Genomic DNA, 21,345 nt, shown 5'->3' on the forward strand with positions numbered 1-21,345 from the left:
AAAAAAAAAAAAAAAAAAAAAAAAATTAAAAGGGCTGAGGATATAGCTCTGTGGTAGAGCATTCCTGAGTTCAATCCCCAGTACCACACAAAATAAATAAAAAATATATAAATAAAAATAAAGATAAATGTTGGCAAGGCTGGGGAGAAAAAGCAACCCTTACAAACTGTTGATGGAAATGTAAACTAGTATAGCCATTATGAAAACAGTTTGGAGGTTCCTCAAAAAATTAAAAGTAGAACCACCAGATGATCCAGTGATCCAAAAAATAGGTATTTGACCAAAAGAGATGAAATCAGCATGTCAAAGAGGATCTTCACTCCTAGCAGCACTATTCAGAACAGTCAAGAAATGAAGTCTATGTGTATATACACAGATAAATTAATAAAGAAAATGTGATATATTATTCACAGCAGAATACTTATTAAGCCTTTTTAAAAAGATGGAAATCCTGTCATTTGCCACAACATGAATAAACATAGAGGACATTACTAAGTGAAATAAGCCAGGTACAGAAAGACAAATATGTCACAATCTTAATTCTATATAGAATCTATATTGATTGATTGAGGTAGGGTCTCACTTTGTTGCTCAGGCTGGTCTTGAACTCCTGGGCTCAGTCTCAGCTTCCTGAATGCTGGGACTACAGGCATGCAATGATAGGTAGACTCTACAAAGTTCACATACAGAACGAATAAACTGGTGATTATCAGAGGCTAGAGGATTGGGAAGATCTTGGTCAAAGATACAAAACATCAGTTAGAAAGGAAGCACAAATTCAAGAGAACTATTGATGACTATGCTAAAAACAATGTTTGGTGTCCTTGATTAAAAATACTCATGAGGATCAAACACTGACTACAGATAAATTTCTAATGCATCTCTTAATGTCTTGAATTTTCTTTCCAGTAATATCTGGAAAGAAAAAAAAGAAGATTCATGTCATACATAACATTTTGTAGAAACTTCTTCCCATTAAAGTATTGCTACAGAAGAAATACCAAAATTCTTGCTTTCATGTAGGTTTTTATTTTTTCTTTATTTTTTGGAAAGTGAGTACTGGAAATTAAAACCAGGGGTGCTTTGCCACTGAGCTACATCCCAGACCTTTTTATTTTTTATTTTGGGTCTTGGTAAATTGCTGAGGCTAGCCTTGAACTTCTGCCTCAGCCTCTGGAATCATTGAGATTACAGGCATGTGCTACCATGCCCAACTTTTTATGTAGTTCTTTATCCCTCTTTGTTAAAATGGTCTTCTTCTATGTTATCAGGAACAATCAATAAATTTTGGTATCTCTCTAAAAAGGTACTCATATAAAAACTATGTGAGATAAAATCTGTTTATTGTTGTTTTAAGACACTGATTTTTTTTTTTTTTTTTTTTGGATACTGGGGATTGAACTGAAGGATATTCAACCACTGAACCACATCCCCAGCCCTTTTAATATTTTATTTAGAGATTGGGTCTTACTCAATTGCTTAGGGCCTCGCCATATTGCTGAGGCTGGCTTTGAACTCCAGATCCTCCTTCCTCAGCCTCCTGAGCTGCTGGGATTATAGGAGTGTGCCACTGTGCCCGCCTAAGACACTGGATTTTGAGAAACTCTATTATGCCAGGGCCTCTTTGCTAATTCTCCTTGGAAAATTTGCATTTTCTTTTCCTTCTGCTTAAAACTCTGTTCTTTCAGGTAGCTACCTGCATTAATCCTTTCTTTCTTCCGGTCATTGCTGAAATGTAATTTTATGTAGCAATAGATAATAAGCACAGGATATATTCGAGATAGCCAGGTGGTAGAAGTAACAGAATTTAGCAATTGTTTGGATATAGTGGGGAAAGAAAGAGAAGCAAGAGTCAAAATGATTTTTAATTTATGTAACTAGCTCAAATCATTTTTTAATTTAGGCCTAACTAACTAGCTTTTATCATCGTTTCATTTAGATGTATGTAATTAGCTTGTCTAATTCCCTGATTTAGGGAAATAGTTTGGGGGCAGAGGTTATAAATTTAGTTTTGGACCTGCTCAATTTGAAATGCCTAAGGAGTATACACAAGGAGATGTTTCAGCATGCAGGAAAAATATATTATCTATTATACAGAAGGGATATCTGGCCTGCAAATAAAGACTTTGGAATAAGAACCAGCTATCCAATCTTCAGGGCAAAATGAAAATAGAGGGTCTTTTGTTCAAAGAGCATATGAGGCCCAGCAGCTGCTGAGCCCCACTCCTACTAGTTGCTTCATGGAGAGGCAGAAGTCTAGCTAGGTATCTTACCTTCCTATTGGCTTTCTGCTGTCACCCACATTGGAGAAGGGAGACAACCTCTAAGAGATTTTGCACCCAGGCATGGGCAAGAGGCTCTATCTTGCTGAGAGCCACAGCCAAGTCGGAATGGCCCCTGGCATTTTGCCAATAGTATTGGTTGAGAGGCAAGCCATTAAGATGATGCTGGATTGATTCGGTTGTATATTAGACCTTTACTGTCCCCTTCGGCCTGCTACTTTGGAGTTCTCATGGGGATTCCCAGAGAGTTCCCATTGGTTGGGGAAGTGCGGGAGGAGGGATTTCGGGAAGAGGGATTTCCGGTTGTTGGTTCCTGGAGGAGCCGTGTCGCATTCGGGAGAGTTTCCGGGGAGCGTGTGTGGAGTGTGCTGGTGGAGTTCAGAAATAAAGTTTGTTCCTGCTTCAGTGACTCATGATTTGTGCCCAGCCAGACTTCGGCACTATCTACCCAGTCTCCCATTGGGTACGTGTGTCACTGCCAGTCCAGGGCAAGATACTATGGGTGCATACTCATATTCACAACCTTCTCTGTGGTTGTGCCCAGAATCTTATTAAAGGTAGAGTGCAACAGTGGTTGTTTTAGTCAATGATTTTTTGTTGTTGCTGTGACAAATACCCAAGAAAAACAACTCAGAGAAGGAAAGATTTATTCTGACTCATGGTTTCAGAGGTTTAAGTACATGATTGGTGGGTTCTATTGATTTGGTCAAAGTGAGGAAGAACATCATGGCAAAAAGGTATGGCATAGGAATGTTGCTCAGTTCTTGGCAGCCAGGAAGAAAGAGGAGACTGAGAGAGATAGAGAGAGATAGGGAGGAAGGTAAAGAAAGGGCCAGGAATAAGACATATCCTCTGGGACATGCCTCAGTTACCTACTTTCTCCAGCCATACCCCACTGCCTACAGTTTTCATCACCTCCCAGTTGTCCATTCAGCTATCAATGAATTAATTCAGTGATGAGGTCAGAGACCTCATGATCCAATCACTTCCCCAAATTTTCACTTCTGGACATTGCTGCATTGGGAACCAGATCTTCAACCCATGTCTCTGGGGGACATTTCATATCCAAACTGTAAGAGTGATCCTGGGTATGCTGAAAGACAGGGGTATGGTACCAGGGAACACAGGAGCTATAGGCTGAGAACTAATCCCAGGAAGGCAAAGAAATGATAGGAAGCTAATTGGACTACACATGAACTGAGGCCTATGCAATCATCCCATCAGACTTCACTTTTAAAAACAAAAATTTAAAGATAGTGTTATTAAGAATTTCAAGATGGTAACACAGAACATTAAAGTTCTAAGTGTCAAAATTTCCTGAATATATGACCCCATATGAATGTGCCATTTGAATGCCCATGAAACTGGCCTTTCTTGGAATAGATCATGAAGTTACCCATAACTTCACTATATGATTTCTATAAAAAAGGACAAGAAGTGAAGAGGACTGAAGCTGGAGAAGCACAGGCATTTATGGGATGGCAGAAAAGGATCATGCTTGTGGTGAAGGCTATAGTTAATCATAGGACAAGTAAATGAGAAAATACTTGATATATGATTTCTGACTTAGAAAAGCTTTGCAAGTACAAACAATTTGACCACATATTATTATGAACATTTTCTTTCATAAACCATTCGTGATATAAGTGATAATTCTTCAGGACCAAGGGTGTGGTTCCTATACAGGCCTATTCCTTAGATTATTTTTGAAGTCCACATTACTTAATTAAAATAATGCATAACAGAAGCAGTAGGAAATAAAATGGATTAAAAGAAAGAATGGAATTTCCCAGAAATAGACTCATAGTTAATCTAAGTATATAATCCATTTCTCTTTTAGCAACAGTTACATTACATATAAGGCCAGCACTGTCTCTCTGCAACATTCATCAAGCAAGAAAAATGTAATCTCTAAAATATGTAAAGAATTCCCAATGACTCATTAAAACCTGTTGCAAAGTCAACTGAGAATTTTCTAACTACAAATTAACTTTGAGCAAAGTCTTAGGCCATAAATTCCAGAACATTTGGTGAGAGAACTGACACAGGAAATTGATGAGAGTTTGAGAAATTAGAACTAGTAGGAGAAAAAAGTGATTTTGAAAAAAAATTTGACTTGAAAATGTCTCTGGAGGTGGTTTATGAAGTAGCTAAGAGGATGGGTTCTGGAACAAGCTGCTTAGGTTTGAATCCCAGCTGTGCTACTTCCTGTGTGATTTTGGACAAGGTACTCCATCACCAGGTGCCAGAGTTAGAGTGATAAACAATTCCTAGGGTTGTTATGACATTAAATTACTGAATGTTTGTAAAACATTTAGATCTATACTTAGCATATAGAAAGTACTAGATAAGCATCTGTTAAATGAAAATTGTGAAAACTACTCCTGTAACCAAAACACCTCTGGAGTTTCTACTTGGTAGTTTTCACAAGCTCAGAGGAGAGAGTTCGGGGAAGAAAACAATCTCGTATTTTCTTTTTCCCTTTAGGCTCTCATCCTATACTCAGAGTACTACATTCTCTCTCTCTCTCTCTCTCTCTCTCTCTCTCTCTCTTAAATCTTTATTCAAAAAAGTATCTTAGGATGCAAGTATAGCATTTCCTGGATATCTTCTTAAAAGTAATTGTATCGAGTCTTTTGGTGTGTATTTATGGTTATTTTCCCACTTAAGATTGGTATCAATGTTTTCTTTCATGTGAGAACATTAAAAATAAGCATATGAAAGAATAAAAAGCAGAGATTTAATGTTATTGCAATAATCCTGGTACTTTGGGATAAAAATATAAAGAATTTCAATGAGAAGTGTTAGACCATAACATACAGAGCAATGCAGATTGAAGTCCCATATACTAGGCAAGTGCTCTGCCACTGAGCTACACTCTCAAACTGCTAGCCCTTTTGAGAAGTCAAATTTGACTCATTTGGGAGTTCACCACCGCGTATGAGTAAAAGTTCTGAACACATAAACCAGGGAACCTGCAATTCAAACTAACATGAATTCCTTTGTATTTATCCTATTGCTTCCTATGGTTTCCAGGAATGCAGGCTTTCTTTTAACTTTCTAGCTTAAATTTCATTACTTTGTTTCTTCTTGCTATTAGAGTTTTCTACATTATTTTAGAAAAGAGTTTCTATGTAACTGCAACGGTGTTCGGTTTCTTCTGTCTCTGACACACAGAACTAATTCCCTTGGTCCAAATGGGCAGCCTACCTTGCTGACTGTCTTGAGACCACTCCCAGTGCGCATCATGCGGGAGGAGATAGGGGGCGCTTCATTCGTTTGCCAAGCCACTTTGTGCGGAAATCCTTCTGTCTTCTGTGAGCACGTTTCTTTATAGATAGTCTCTCTCTTTATCTTGTTACCTATGAGTTTTGCACCCACCACTTCCCCGGCGTGATCTGACTTACTCTTCTATCATTTTACCCTTCTCCAACAGAATAACCTTTCCTCCACTTTGGAGTCAGAGTAATTGAGTTTAAGATCCCTCAATAGCTCCTTGTCACTTACAAACACCATTCACCTGTGCTCGCCTTCCTCGTGAGGCTGCAGCAGCGGTTTTTTTTCCGGCCCTTCTCTTGTAACAAATGACAAAAACCTCAAGCCCCAGTGTGTGTCCCTGTACGACCTTAGAACAAAAAGCTGCGTCTTGTGGAGGCGACGTTGGAGGAGCCCCATCCCCGCCCACCCTTGCACGTTCTCCCCTCCCCGACTGTGAGTTCACGCTGGTGTAAGACGCAAACGCTAACTACTCCCACTAGCCTCCCGACTTCCTTCTGGGCGCCTAATAAAAACCAGGGAAGTTTAACCATTCCGCAGCGAGCCTCGTCGGTGTCAGTGGGCATGCTCAGTCGCTGGCTGCCTCAGCTGGGCTTCCCGGAGCGCGGGCTGGGCAGAGCGGCCCCAGAGCCTGAGTGACACGCGCGCGCCCTGCAGTCCCCACCCGGGCGCCCGGCCCGCGGAGAACCGAGTCCTTCCGGAACCCCCAACTTTGCGACAAGTTCGGAGCCGCCTTCTGGGGGAGACATGCAAATGATGACCAGGAACGTTTTACTAGATATGGAACTGGAGGAGGACGACGACGAGGATGGAGATATCGGTGAGTGGGGGGCTCTTGGCGTCCTTGCCAGAAAGCCCGAGCCCACGCGGGGAGAAGTTCAGGCCTGCGCCCGGGCGCCGCAGTCCTCTGGGAGATTGGCCGGGACCTCGGGAAGGGGTGGAGGGAACCCATAGCCCCCTGCCGCCTCGGGGCTCAGCTCTCTTGCGGGCCCGAGCGGCGGGGAGAGCAGCCTCCCTAAGCGAAAGGGACGCAGCCCCTGAAAAGTCACCGCGTATAGAGGACGCCTCTAAGCGCGGAAGTCTTGACTCAGAGGCAACTTTTGGGTCATTTCCTGCGCCTCCAAAAAGGGTAGAGATTGCGGAGAGCCGGGGCGCGGCGGCAAGCCCTAGGCGGGGTTCGGGGAGCCGGCCCGGCTTTGGAGAGCTGGCTCTGACCCTTTGGAATCCAGTTTAAAGTGAAAGCGAACCAGCAGTTAGGGGAGGGAGTGTTGGGGAGGGGCAGCCCGGGAAGTGATTTGCGGCTGCCGAGAGCCGGCCGGGATCCGTTTTCCCTCTGCAGATACTGCTGGGGCGGAAGGGAACCTGGGAGAAAGCCCGCAGGCAATGTACACCGCAGGGCATTTCCCACAGGACCAGAGGGGGATGTGGAGCTTGGGAGCAGTCTTGGAGTGCTACATTCCAACTTAGTAGTGATAGACTGAACCGAGGGAGAGCTGTTAAGCAAAAAAGCAAACAAAAGGGGCGGGAGGAGGTGGGGAAGGAGAAAAGAATCAGGTCTTCAAAGAAAGCACTGTCAGGAAGGATGATAGATTGGTTTCTTCCAGGAGACTGTAATTAAATTACCATGCCGTCTGTTCTGGCGACTTCTGCTCAATTTTCTGGATACCAAATCAGTTTTAAAACAGAACAGTTCCATCTCATGTTCTAAAACCTTGTTTGTCGCTAATAGCTTTAAAATTAACTTATTGTTTTTTTGGGGGGGAGGTGTGGGTGTGGCTTTTCTTCCTTTTACATTTTAGGCACAAATCATTTAAAACAAGAATTTGGTAACTTCCTGGTTACCAGCCCGAGAAGGGGGAGAGGTAATAGAGGGGGCTATGCTCCATGACTTAGCTTTACATTTCATTCATATGAGAACATAGGTATCAGGTATTCATCTTTACAGAGGGTGCAAATAATATGAGATTTTTCTCCCTACTATGAGAGAGAAAACTGATGCTCATAGGCTGATCTGCCCAGCTTCTTACCCTTTCATACCCACGTTTTCTGACTTGCAAGACCTGTGCAAATTAGTGCTCTTTCCACCTGGTCACTCTGGCAGACAGATAATGAATGCTGCTAGTATTTAGCAAGATTACTTAAATAATGCCATAAAAAATAAATCACGAGCAAAATTTTAAAAGTTGCAAAAAAATTAATACAATTTATTTTGTAGGAAATTATTCTTGTCTGTTATGATAAGGCCTCAATATACATTATGTGTATACATCGATATATCATCAGTATACATCACGTGTATATTGAGTATTTTAAGTAAATGATAAACCTAAATGGAAATTGAAGTAAACAAGAGGCTCTGAGTTTTGTTTGTTTTGCTGTGCCATCAATGGATCTGAACTTAGAAAGCAAAACTAATTTGGTTTGCTTCCCTGATAAGGCATCATAAAATTCATCTTAAGTGCATGGCAATAAGCTTTTTTTATTTTTAATTACACGTAATTCATGCTTATTTCATCGAATCAAACAGTGTAGCTATTAGCTAACTGTTTCTATCCTTCTTATCCCACCCTCCAGAAACTATTCAGATTAATACTTCACTGTGTATAGTAGTCAATGTAGATAGAGGAACAAACTGAAACCGGGTTTAGCAATTTTTTTAAATGATTTCTTTCTTTTTTGTAGTAAGGATTGAGCTCAGGGCCTTGGACATACTAGGCCATGGTACACAAGTACTCTACCCCTGAGCTACATCTCCACACCTTTTTGTTTTGAGACAGGTCTGGCCAAGTTGCCCAGGTGAACGTGCCATCTTCTGCATTAGCCTCCTGTGGAACAGAGGCGTGTCTCAGTGCCTGCTTTTACTGTTTTAATTGGCATCATTTTGATTACCTTCAACTGGAACATCCCCTGACTTTGCTAAACAACTGTTTCCTCTTTCCCTGAAGAGTCTTCCTGTGCTTTGAATTTTATAAATGCTTTAGTGCTTGGTGTCCATTTGTATGGACTGTCTTCTGTGAGAATGGTTCTAAAGCATTGTGAGTTGCAGTGAGTGCACATCTCTCCTTCTTGGCAATTCTCTCCCTCTTTGAAATCTGACCTGGCACTTCTTTATTTAAAGTCTGACTGCTCCCTCTTTCTTTCTCTTGCTTCCATGCTTTACCTTACCTGAAATCTTTGCTTTCTTAGGTTTCCTCATTCAGTGATGATTCCCCTTTTCTTCCTTCTCCCTCTTTTTCTCTCCTATCCTCTGTTCTTTTCTGATCTCCCCACTCCTTTTTTCTTTTTGTGGTACTTGGGATTGAACCCAGGGGTACTCTACCACTGAGCTACATCCCCAGAACTTTTTATTTTTTAGGCCGGCCTTGAACTTGGGATCTTCCTGCCCCAGCCACCCAAGTAGCTGGGATTACAAGTGTGCTGTACTGTATCCTGCTGCAGCGATTTTTTATACCAGGAGTATTTTATGGCAGTTGAAAGTTAGGCCTTTATAAAATAATAAGCCTTTTTAAAGGCTACCAGAAGTATGCTCATAATGGTGTAGCCTATTGCAAAATAATTTTAATTTCCAACTATGACAGAGGAGACGCTGTTGAAGTGAAAACTATAATTTTAACCTCTGCCTCTAGTTTTGTAATGTTAAGGCTGTTGACTAATGTATTTCTTCTAGTACTTGATCATCACTACAAATAGTTGTATAATAGGTTGAAACTTACTGGACTACTGAAGATTTCTGTGAAATTTCTCAAATATTTTATAAATCAGCAGAAGAGTTATTTTGACATAAATTTCTTAGTATAACATCTGACATTATTATGATCATACACAAGAGACAGAAAGAAAAACTATTTTACCTACATACCATCCCTGATTGTATCATAGAGATATTTTACTTAGATACAGGGAAGTGTGTCCGCTGGTAGATATAGGGGCTTTTTAGCAGTGAATTCTGCTTTCCCTTGAAGCACAGTGCTCATGTGTCAGGGTTGTCTCTTTATTTGATATAAACCTTTCTGGAGAATCAAACATGGTATATTTCACCATGGGGTCTTTTCCTTGTTTGATTAAATCATGGCCACCAGAAATTATGCCTAAAAGATTTGTTAATGAAGCAGCCTGTTGGTATGGAGCATTTTTGCAAAGGGCCTTATTTCTAAATTAGCTTCAACAATGAACCACAAAAGTTAGATCTAGGCAATAGTAGCAGAAAATACATGTTTTGTAGCCTTTTTTTGCATAGAGACCACGTGTCATTGCAAATCCTTGGGAGGTGGGTTGTGTGCCACCCTGCCTGATGTGCAGGAGAGTGTCCTTGGCTGCTTGGTTTCCACTGCTTCTACCACTTCTAATTGGTGATTTGATTCAACACTCTTCCTATTGACATAAAAAGTACTAGGAACATCTTTTATGCCAGCATAGAAATTAGACTTAGTATGCTGTTTTGTTTCTTGCATTCTCTATGATTCAGACTTTGCTGAGGGAGGAAAAATGGTTCCTTGGAACCCAACATTTGTAGTATGTGCCATTATTGAAATATGCACCAAATTGTGGGAGGAAGATGGGAGAGCTTCACAGAAGGGATTGTCAGGCAAGGTATTGAAGGTGCAGAAGCTCTAAGGAGTTCCCTGTGGTGGGGAAGGGAGCAGACATCACACTGGGAAAGCAGAGAGGGGCTTCACATTGCAGAATTTAACACATGTTTTAATGATTAGGGATTTTATCATATACCTCATTTGGCAGCTTCAGAAAGATTTTAAGGAAAGAATGGATAGAATCAGATTTGCTTTTGGAAGGATCTTGGAATGTGGAAAGCATGTTAGAAAGTGTACTGTTGGAATAAGGCTTTCCAGCAGTTGGATTTAGAAATGTGTACAATGGCCACAAGAATACAGAGGAATGGGTCTGAGAGCTTTATGAAAAAGGCAGCTTCCGTGAGTACTTGGTTCTTTTCTGCAAGCTGCAAGAGCACAGGGTAACTCCAGGGTAACACCAGAGCTGAGTGAGTGGAGAGGAGTTCTTCCTCTTGTTCCAACAAGTCTTCTAATTTACTCCCTTGCTTTGGCTCGAACTCTTCCCTTAATCAGCAGTTTCAGCCTCACTTCTTCTCTTTCTCAGCATCTCCTCCGTCTAAACCTGTGACAAACTCAGAATGTTATTACTTTGGGCTAAAGAGCCCAAAGTGCCCACCAATGGATTCTCACATTCCTTATTTCTTGGTTCTATGAAATTAGAATTCATCTTGTATTTTGTCTTTATTGTCATTATCTTTGAATTCATTGTCTCCACAACTAGAGTGAAAATTTCTTGGTGACTGGGTCTAGTTCATTTGAGTCTTCTAGAGATCTGTGGAATATCCTCAATGTTGTAGGCATTCCTTTGATATAAGTTTTTAAAAAGTTTCTCTGCCTTACTCTCAAATGTAAGTTCCTGAATACAGATGCCGTGAGTTTCCAGTTGTTTCCCTAAGGATACCAAATAATTTTTGAAGGAATGAATGATTTACTCTTTTAAAATAATTTGTTTAGCATAATGCTTAGTGGTTTTATAGCCGCAGTAGAATTCTGTCATTCTGTGGCTCTTTGAGATATGCTCAGTTATCTGTTGGAAAATGTTGAGTGTACGCATTATACCAGGCACTCTGCTGGGTTCCAGGGTCCCTGACCTCTGGTATCTCACTATCTAGGAAGGAGACAGATAAGGGAATAGCAATTGCAGCAATCTATGATTAGTGATATAATCAAGGTGTGTGCAGGAGAAAGCATGGTACCAAGTGGTACCAAGGTGAAAGCCTGTGGTCTTACTTAGGAAAATCCAAGACAGCTCTACAGAGGTGATACCTGAACCAACCTTAGAGGGGTGCAGAGGCAGGTGAGGTAATGGGGATATAAAAACAGAACATCCTGAGTATTCCTAAAGACATGATGAGATCATTTCCCCCCAAATAAACTGTGATACTGTCCTCACCTTATGCACTGTGATAAGGGGATGTTATATGCATATCATATATATTTACTTTTTCTATCAAAGAGATAAAAGTTAAAAAACAAAACAAAGGCAACTATCCTGAGAGTCTTTCTTTTTCGGAGCAGTGAGTTTTGGCTCTTTTTCATAAACATTTTGTTATTTTCCTTTTCAAATCCACAGTCATGATCTATATTCCATGTTCTAACTTTTGAGTCAAATAATTACTTTCCAAGTTTCCTCAGTTATGCGATTCATTGTTCTTTAGATGTGACAAACAATCTGTTTAAAAAAGAAAGAAAGAAAGAAAGAAAGAGTTACCCACATACCCTGTTTTCTCAAGGGGTTGCAATAGTCATGTATGTTGGTCACTCTCCAGTTTTATTTTTATTTTTTCCTTTTTAGAAACCAATAACTTTAGGCAAGCTCCTATGGAGATTTGCGTTAGAGATATAATTTTAATTCTGACATTCATGAGGGGGATAATGAAGAATTAAGAATCCCACAACATAGTCTTATAGGAAGGAATTGAACTATAGCAGACTAGATTAAAACAATTACATTTTAATAAAAGTTTCCACCCTGGCTAGTACTTAAGGTTTTCTCCTGTATTCTAGCTGATTTACTATATCCCAACCCAAAGCTATAGTCTTGAAGGATGGTGTGATATTCCATGGCAGTAATATCAATAATGTGTAGATGTGCAGTACAACATGTTATGGATCTATGTTTTAGATTTTCCTGGATTCTTTGTATGTCATATGATTTAAGCCTGATCTGCTTTAGATAGATTACATTTAGGGCTGAGTCTCTGCAAAAATGGCTAGTTTGAAAACAAAAACCACTATTTCCAATTGCCTTTACCCAAAGAGATGTACTGCTGAACTGATTGGCAAATATTATGTCAAGAGAAAGATTATGGGAATTTAATGCAATCAAATGATTGTTTTATGTGCTTATCATTATTATTATTATTATTTTTTGTAGTACTGGTATTGAACCAAGAGATCCATATATCCTGGGCAAGCACTCTACCATTCAACAATACCCCTAGCCCCTATTATTTTTATTGGTTATTTTTTTTTTGCCTTTTTCTTTAGTTTTATCTTTTTAGTACTGTGCCTAAAATTCATTAGCATCCATTCCAAGAAGCAATCAGTTTGAAGAATACAGAATGAATATGTCAACAATAGAATATTTTGGACATGGACCAAGGAGCAATTCAGATACTGTTCAGCCAAAACATATCAGATGGAGCGTTTGTGTAGAAGACAAGTTGAAGGGTTAATAGGCAACTTTCTCTACCATGGTATTTATTATTGCCCTGGCTACATATCTGAATACTAATTGACAGATCTTGCTGGAGGAAGTTATTCAGCAGCCAAAAATACAAATGAAAGGAAATATATTCTTTTGTGAAGTCCAGATGTTGCTTTTATATTTAATGCTTTCATTCTAGGACATTGAAATTCTCTTTCCCACATTATTTTACAATACAAATACTTGAAATTGGGGGGAAAAAGGGATATTGGTCTTTAAAATTTTCTTTTCTACATTTATTTTTACTTTGGCAGAACTTTCGCCCCAGGTCAAAGTCATGTAAATAGATGTTCTTTTACAAAGAGCAATTAAGCAAATTAAAGGCTTGTTTATAAAGCTTGTTTTATAGAAACTAAGACTGTGTTTCCATAATTGAATTTTTTGTTTCTCCAGATCATTCTAGCTAGATGTTTGAAAAATTATTTTTGGCTTTGCCGAGACAAAATGATGGCTAAATTTTTCTTGTGGCATCACGTAGACACAAACTTAAGCTTTTTTTCTTCCCAATTTGTGTTGTTTAAGAAAAATTATTCTAAACAAAAATATAGAACATAATCAGACCCTTAATATTATTTTTAAAATTTTGTTATTTGTGATTTGAAGTAATTGCATTTATTTATTGTATCATTTTATTTCTTCCTCCTATTAGTAAATGAGTCCTGAATGTTTCAGTGTTTCAACTGTGTAAAACATGATTCTGCAGGTTGTAGTGACACAGGCCTACAGTTCCAGCTATTCTGGGAGGCTGAGACAGGAGGATCACAAATTGAAGGCCAGCATGGGTGATTTAGTGAGGTTCTGTCTCAAAGAATAAGAGGGTTGGGCAAGTAGCCTAATGATAGAGCACTTCCCTAGCATATGTGGCCCTTGGGTTGAATTCCAGGTACCATTAAAAACAAAACAACAACAAAATAACCATTTTCCAAAACAGCCGTTATTTTCTAAGAGATACTAATAGTCAAGAAATAGGAAGAAAAATGAGCTTATGAAAGTAATTGGCTGCTGTTATTGGGTGGTAAGGAGGGAAATGCAGTCAGACCACCTGAGTTTATGGTCAGTTAGTGCCTTGTGCTGTGTCCCCTAGGATCTGTTACCTAAGGCAAGCTTCTCAGCTTCTCTGAGCCCTGTGTGTTGCTGGGAGGAAATGTAAGGGGGTATGTACAGTATTGAGTGGGAAGGGGGCCTTTCACTCAGACTTGTATGATTGGCAGTTATAATATTGCTGTCTTTTTTTTTTTTTTCCCTAAGAGAGAGTGATAGAGGGAGAGAGAGAGAGACTTTTTTTAATATTTATTTTTTAGTTTTCGGCGGACACAACATCTTTGTTTGTATGTGGTGCTGAGGATCGAACCCGGGCCACACGCATGCCAGGCGAGCGCGCTACCGCTTGAGCCACATCCCCAGCCCCAATATTGCTGTCTTGGTAAATTCTTTTTCTTTAAAAGCAGACATGGGAACTGCTACTCTTAACCTCTGAGATCATTAAGTCCTTTCCCCTCAACCATATCAATAAGTATCAGGTCAAGGACATTCGGGATGATGACTTTGCTGCAGAATTTTTTTTTTTTTTTTTTTTAAGGAATTGAAGAATAATAGTATGTGGTTTTGCCAAGAGATAATTGCTCTCTCTGTGTGTGTTTTCTTATGTTCCGACGGTTCTTCAGAGAGACTGATGGTGTTCTCCAAATTCCAGAAAAAGTATTTCAGGAATAATCTTTGTCAGGGAATTGCCGCAGTCTGGCTGGGCACAAAATCACGAGCCACTCAAGCAGGAACAAACTTTATTTTTTGAAACTGCCGCCAATGTCCGGTACTCACGCGGCCTCCTCCCGGAACTCCCTCCTACTGTACTTCCCCAACCAATGGGAACTCTCCAGGAGTCCCGGAGCCGGCCTAGGTGAACAGCAGGAGTCCAATATCCATATGAATGCAAATCTTAACATAATCATATCATCTCAATGGCTAGCTGGGTCACCTTTCGACCAAAAATGCCATGCATCATATACTTGGCTCTTTGCGGGAATCTTAGCAAAAGGTCCTAGAGGATGACACAGGAGGCTCCTAATAAATGGCTCAGGAATGTGAGGATTGTAGCTCCCTCTGGGGTCCCTGTAGCTTACCCTGTTCTCACAACTGCTGTCTGGTGAGACTCTCACTAAAGTGTGCATGCTACTGTGTGTCAGCATGTCATTTTATGCACAAGAAGTGAGGAAGGAGACATTTCAGTGAGTGAATAGCTTTTATTACAGATTGAGCCTTTAGACTCAGAGGAGAACACTCTACTAACAATGAGATAGATTCTTGGTTGGACTTCTACATGATTGGGTTGTTAGTACTGGAACTGTGGAAACATGGAGGAATCAGAGTTTAGTATTCAATGGAGGAAGGGCAGACAGGCAGCACATGAGAGAAGGGATCCTCAGTCTGATGTTTAAAACCTGTTTTTGGGGCTGGGGATGTGGCTCAAGCGGTAGCGCGCTCGCCTGGCATGCGTGCGCCCCGGGTTCCATCCTCAGCACCACAAAGACACACAAAGATGTTATGTCCGCCAAAAACTAAAAAATAAATATTAAAAATTCTCTCTTTCAGAAAAAATAAATAAATAAAACCTGTTTGAGCTCTTTATCTTTCCACTCCCCAATTTCCCAGCTTTCCACCCCCATGTATGCATACCTGTCCATTTCAGTCCTTCTGTCTTTGAATCTTCTCTAGACTTAGAGGTTATCTTGCATCTCTGATAAAGGACCTTCTCAGCCACCTTGTCATCCCTGCACAGTCTCAGGGGGCTATGGGGGTACCTTAGGGATCTATGTGCACTTGGATCTGGAAGGGAGATGGAGAAAATAGGCCACAGACTGGAAAAGACTGACTCTCCTCCCTTCCAAAACTCTGGGTAAATGTACGTTTTTGAGATCAAGCAAAGGTGATCTTTCCTCAAGGTTTGAATTTGAAGATGAAAGCCTGGATTATAGTTCATTGTACTTATTCTGGAAATTAAAAGAAGATGATGACTCTTCTCTATGTTGAAAGATCATGTCTGCCATCTGTTATCAATATAGATAGCCTCTCCTTCGTTTGACTAAGGGAGTGGACTGGCATCCTGTCCTACTTTGATATCTGTGGTGAGGAAGAAAAGGGTCACTTGTGCTGGCCTGTGGCCTTTTAATGTATCCATGTCAGCACCTTGTCCTGCTGCATGGTTGATCATCATTCTCCTAAGGGTGCTTTATCTTGTTTCTTCCCTGAGAGTTTCATCTGACAGCGTAGCCTGGTTCTGACAGATATGGAGATCTGTCAGAATGTGACTTCACATTCTGGCCCATACATTCACCAGGTGTATGATCCTGAGTGACCAACATGGCTTTTCTCTTCTTTGTAAAATAGGGCTAATATTAGAACCTATTTCATAGTATGTTTGTGTCAGATGAATAATATCATTTAAAACTCTTACTTTGCAGGATTGTGGTGCTTGATACACTAAAAGCCTTCTGTAATTATAAACTAATGTTACTAATATTATAGGTATCTGTTTTTACCTGTGTCCTAACCCAGTCTTACTCTTTTTATTTGAAACTTCATCTTTCTCCAAGTCTGTATCTTACACTTGTAACTTGTTTTGTCTTTTTATTTTTCATCTTAGACTGTATCTTAAGGACAACCATGGTTTCAGAGAGTGGTAACATGACTGGTTCATAGAAGGTGCTCAATAAATTTTTGTTGAATGAGTGAAAGATACTGATTATTGAAGAGCTCTGAGTTATGACTGGAAAGATCGGTCTCTGGATGTTGATCCACTTTTGGACATATTCTTATAACTTGGCCTCCTATCAGAAAATGTACTAGAGATAATAATGCACAAGGGGAAATGATCTTACAGAATTGCTGTAAGACTTACTACATTAATATACACAACATATGAGGGATGGTTCCTGGCCCATAATAGACAAGTCAGTAATAGTCATAGTCATTATAAAACAACCACAATATGGAGAAATATAAGTGACTGGGGTAATTTAAATGAAATAAGATTTTCTAATAGATGCATTTCATAACAGAATTACATCACTTTGAATATATAATTTTAGTATGAAAGGTGAGAGAATATAGTACAAACATTCATAATGGAGTATCAAATGATGCAAACTTTATACTAAATAAAATGGATAAGAAATAAGCCCATTTATTTAGCAAATTTAAAAATTTAAAGTATCTTATATTAAGTTCTAAATAATAGTGTTCTTGATTTTGATCATATTAACCATTAATAAGGGCATACTTATAGTTTTATACTAACTCTAATGATGGGTTAATTTAAAAGGAAAAAAAAATTACCAAAATGTTTAATTTGCCATGTTGATTGAGGATTACTGAAAAGTTTGAGGTCAAATCAAACGTCTTAAAAGAGATGAATATGATACCGGGCAAAAATGATAAAACTTAAGACATGAATATACAAATAAATTATTATCCTTGTAGTTTCAATTGTTTTGAATTTAATGACATTACAAGTGAAGTGATCTTTCTACCTGGTTTGCAAAACAGGCATGTGAAATTGTGCTTCTTATTTCATATACTGGAAAGTTGGGGTGGTGTCCAGTTGTTAGAGCTTAAACAGTGACAGCCCTTTCAACATTAGGCCAAAGAAAAGTTTAGACATTCCATTCCATTTGAGGGAATGAGAACACAGAGAAAGTAGACTGTGTTTTTTTTTTTTCCCCCCTGCAAATAGAGTTCAAGATTATTTGCTTTTTATTTAAGCCACTTATAACTTTTCAAAAAAGCCAAAATTCCATCCTTCAGTTATAGCACTTGAAATTGAAGTTCTTGTCATCCACTAGATTTCAGCCTCTGTGCCATCCGGAAGATTGCCAGATCAACTCATGTTTCCTGCCTCCATTTAAATTTAAGCCATATTTAGTGCCCACTGGTACATGCTTCTATAACAGGCTCATTGCAACTTACAAATCAAAGAGGCGACGTGAACATTTCCAGACAGGCCTTTCATGGTTCTAAGGGTAAGCAAACACAGAAGAGGCTTTTTAGCAATAGGATAATCATGGTTTTCCTGAGAATTACAGATACCTAAACTGTGGCTAGTGGCTTGTTTTATATTTTAAGATATTTATTTTGAAGTGTTCAATCACAATCTTGACTAACTTATTTGTGTTTTAAAAAAACCAAACCCCAAAACCTCCCTCTGAGAACTGACTGTAGATTGCTAGCCCTGAGTAGCCTTCACAAATCAGTCTCACTGCTTCGCCTTTTTTTTTTTTTTTTTTTAAGTCATATGTATAGAGATTTCATTTACCTTAGAGCACTGGATTGATCTCATCTAATGATCTGTATAAATTCAGACTAAAAATGCTTAACTTTTTATTATTTTTTTACTGAAGATCTCCTGCAGGTTGTGTGCTTTTTAAGGAGTAGACTCTAGTAGGTGACTCTGGTCTTTATCTACACAGCAATGGATAAAGAGGATCCCATCATCAGTGGAGCTTAAAAACCAAAGTGCATGCAGAATTCTAATGACAATTCAGTGCCTTCTATGTGCTAGGCATTGTGGTAGGTACTAGGAATTAAACAAGAAACAAAATAGAACTGGCCCCTGTCCTCAAAGAGTAGGCAGACTGGCAGTGAAGAAACATACTAACCAAGTACCAGCAAATTATATTTAAAGATTGTTAGGAATGAAATGACTAAACCAAGGTAGTTTGCTAAGAGCAAAACTTGGGTGTATACAAAACCTTCTCTAGGGGAAGGCCCTCACTGGGGAATGGCTAACAAGTTCAGCTGTTGTTTTCATAATTTAAAAACAACATGGCCTTAGATTATCATCTTTTAAAAGCAGGTCTGTGAGAAGGCCCAAGACATACATCAGGTAAATATGTAAAGCACATACTTTCAGGCTTACCAATCCTGTTGTACTGGGGGAATTCACTATAAGGAGACACTATTTTTATTGATTTCTACAGCTGTTAATGCACCTAGTAGAGTAGTACTGTTGCTCATGGTCTTATGCCCCTTTATTCCTTGGGAGGTTGGCTACAGTGAGAGCACTGGATTGGAGAGCATCAAAATCTGGTCGGTTGCCCTCAGTTTGCTTCATTCTCTTTGCAGTTCAATTTAACATGATCCTCTGTCCTTTAACTAAAGGAGAAAGTGCTGAGAGCTTCCATCTCAGCAGTTCTGGGTAATTTCCCTGAGTGGACAGAAGAGGATGAGGGAAGAGAGATGGAGCAAATACCGCTGTTCTGGGGCTCCACCTTTTCCTCTCCTGACCTCAAAGAGTCAGGAAACTAGCAGAGAATGAGTCCTCTAGATTCTCAGCCAGGAACTGGTTCTCTGCTCCTCCTACCCTGCTTGCTGGGGGATGTGACTCATTCTGGAGGAGGAGTGACTGGCTGGGAGTTACAACCAAGCCCCTGGTGCATGAATCCCAATGCCTGTAAAAGCCCCACAGGTGACTCTAGTAGATATGCTCCTTTCAAGGTTATTCCCCTTGAGAAATCCTGCCTCTGGAGAATCACTACCTAGAATTTCACCCACTCCCCATCCCACTCAGTATCCAAAATAGAATAATATGGAAGATGCAAATTAAAGCTTGTTTTGTTTTCAGTTCACAGGACAGAAGGAAATGGATTCAAATTTTGTTTTCATTTACTATACAAAAATTCCATTACTACTTTTTTTTTTTCCCTGTTGGAATCTTTCATACATGACTGGAGTCCAACAAACAATCCAACTGTATTATTCAATTTATTTTTATATTCACTACATATGATTCCTTCCAAACTGGGAATTTTTTTCTTTATCAGTGCCATTGAGATCAAGTGCAAGAGGTACCACCATTACCTTTTGCCACGCTTTTGTCTACACCCTCTATTCCTAATGTTTATTTAATCCAGTGGAATTTTTGTTAACACTTTAATATTTTACATACAGTAAAATAAATGACTGATTGTTGAGTTTGTTAAGTTATGACTGGGGTTTAACTACTGCCCCAAATAGGGTGGAGTTTGTTTCCAGAAACCTATTTCCCTTTGTCAGTCTCTCTCCTTTCAATTCAGGTGAGCGTTTTAATGACTGCTACCATAAACTGGTTTTGCCCATTCTTGAACTTCATATGAACAAAATCACATAGAATGTAATCTCGTGTGCCTGTCTTCTTTGGCTTAGTATGATATTTCTGGAGATTTACCTATGGTAAATAAAGGGTCAGTGTTTACTGGGTATCTATAATCCTCCAGTATATTTGTACTATAAGAATATCTGGAAAAAGTATTTTAACTCATGTCTTAAAGTATTACATTTTTGGAGGTAGCAGACTAAAAATGCTTAACATTTTAATTCTATTTTTAAAGTGAAGGTTTCCTTTTACTTTTTGGTCTTAGTTATTTTTGCAATCCCTTTAGCAGCTCACACAATGCCTTGCCTATAACAGGAAATTAGCAAACGTTTTCTTAAGTTGGGAGGGAATGTGTGAGGAAAATGCACTCAACTCTCATTCGATAGAAATTCAGATTTTAAGTGCCTTGCTGTGACGGAAGCCAAACTGCACTTTCATCCTGAGTATTATTCCATCAGTGCATTTACTGATGAGTGTGACACTGGTCCAGAGAGCACAGCTTGTGGACACTTTCCTTCAGTGTGAGCTGTCAGGTGTACTAATTTATTTTTCCAAAAGGTCAGCTCTATTCTTGTTGATTTTTTTTTTTTTTAAACTGGCAAAAAATATTTTAAACAGATATTATTAGACTCATTTGGTAACTGAAGAGCTCTGAGAACAGAAAAATAAGAGTGACCTATTCAAAATGAAGGAGTGATTCAGTGTTGGTCCTAGATATTAGATTCCAAAATATTTGTCCAAGCACATGTGTTCCCAGTTCCCAGAGACGTTATTGACACTGACGTGGGTTTCCCTTAAGGGTGACTCATGCTTCTTGAGTTAGGTTTCCACTGTTAGTCATCTTCACTGCCTGGTTAAAATGGGCTTAGGCTCTGCCTGGGTTCCAGCCTTCATAGATTCCCCCACCACACCCCACCTGGGGCTCAACCACACACTAGTTTCTGGATCCAATCTGACTTCAGGCAGGAAGCAAGAACTCGGCACTTATTATCAGTCCAGCATACATATTGTGTTTTGCTTCTGATAATTTGGCTTATCCTTTCTCACTCAGTTGTCCAAACTCCTTTCTCAGAAATATGCCTCTGATCTCAGTCTCCTTCCTTTTTTTTGGTTTTATCTTGCTTTTGCCAGTGTCTCCTAATTACCCTCTTTCCTCAAAATAAAGCCCTTACCTAATATGGTGCTATAAGCCTGTGACAGGCTGCTTGTCTGCATCTGTGGATTTAATAATGTGAGTTGTACTTCTGTTTCCTTCTCTTAGTTGTTGTATCAGTGGTATCTTAAATCTTGGGCCCTAAATTAAGATCAAAGTGTCCTACTTATTTTCACCACCCTTCTTTAGTCATAGTGCTAGGTGCTATAGGTGGGGCTCTAGGATTGGGG

General features: G+C 39.4%; 1 protein-coding gene across 2 annotated transcripts in view; it reads left to right on the plus strand.

The window, feature by feature from the left end:
- Positions 1–6,024: 6,024 nt before the first annotated feature.
- Ano6 (anoctamin 6) overlaps positions 6,025–21,345 on the plus strand; it is a 196,445-nt gene continuing 181,124 nt past the window's right edge. For both annotated transcript variants that reach the window (XM_015493241.2, XM_015493240.2), the window contains exon 1: positions 6,025–6,378. In XM_015493241.2, coding sequence (XP_015348727.1) covers positions 6,306–6,378 — 73 coding nt within the window. In that variant the 5' untranslated portion in view covers positions 6,025–6,305. The remainder of the gene's footprint in view (positions 6,379–21,345) is intronic.

This window comes from Marmota marmota, unplaced genomic scaffold, assembly GCF_001458135.2.
Source record: "Marmota marmota marmota unplaced genomic scaffold, marMar, whole genome shotgun sequence".
NCBI lineage: Eukaryota > Metazoa > Chordata > Mammalia > Rodentia > Sciuridae > Marmota > Marmota marmota.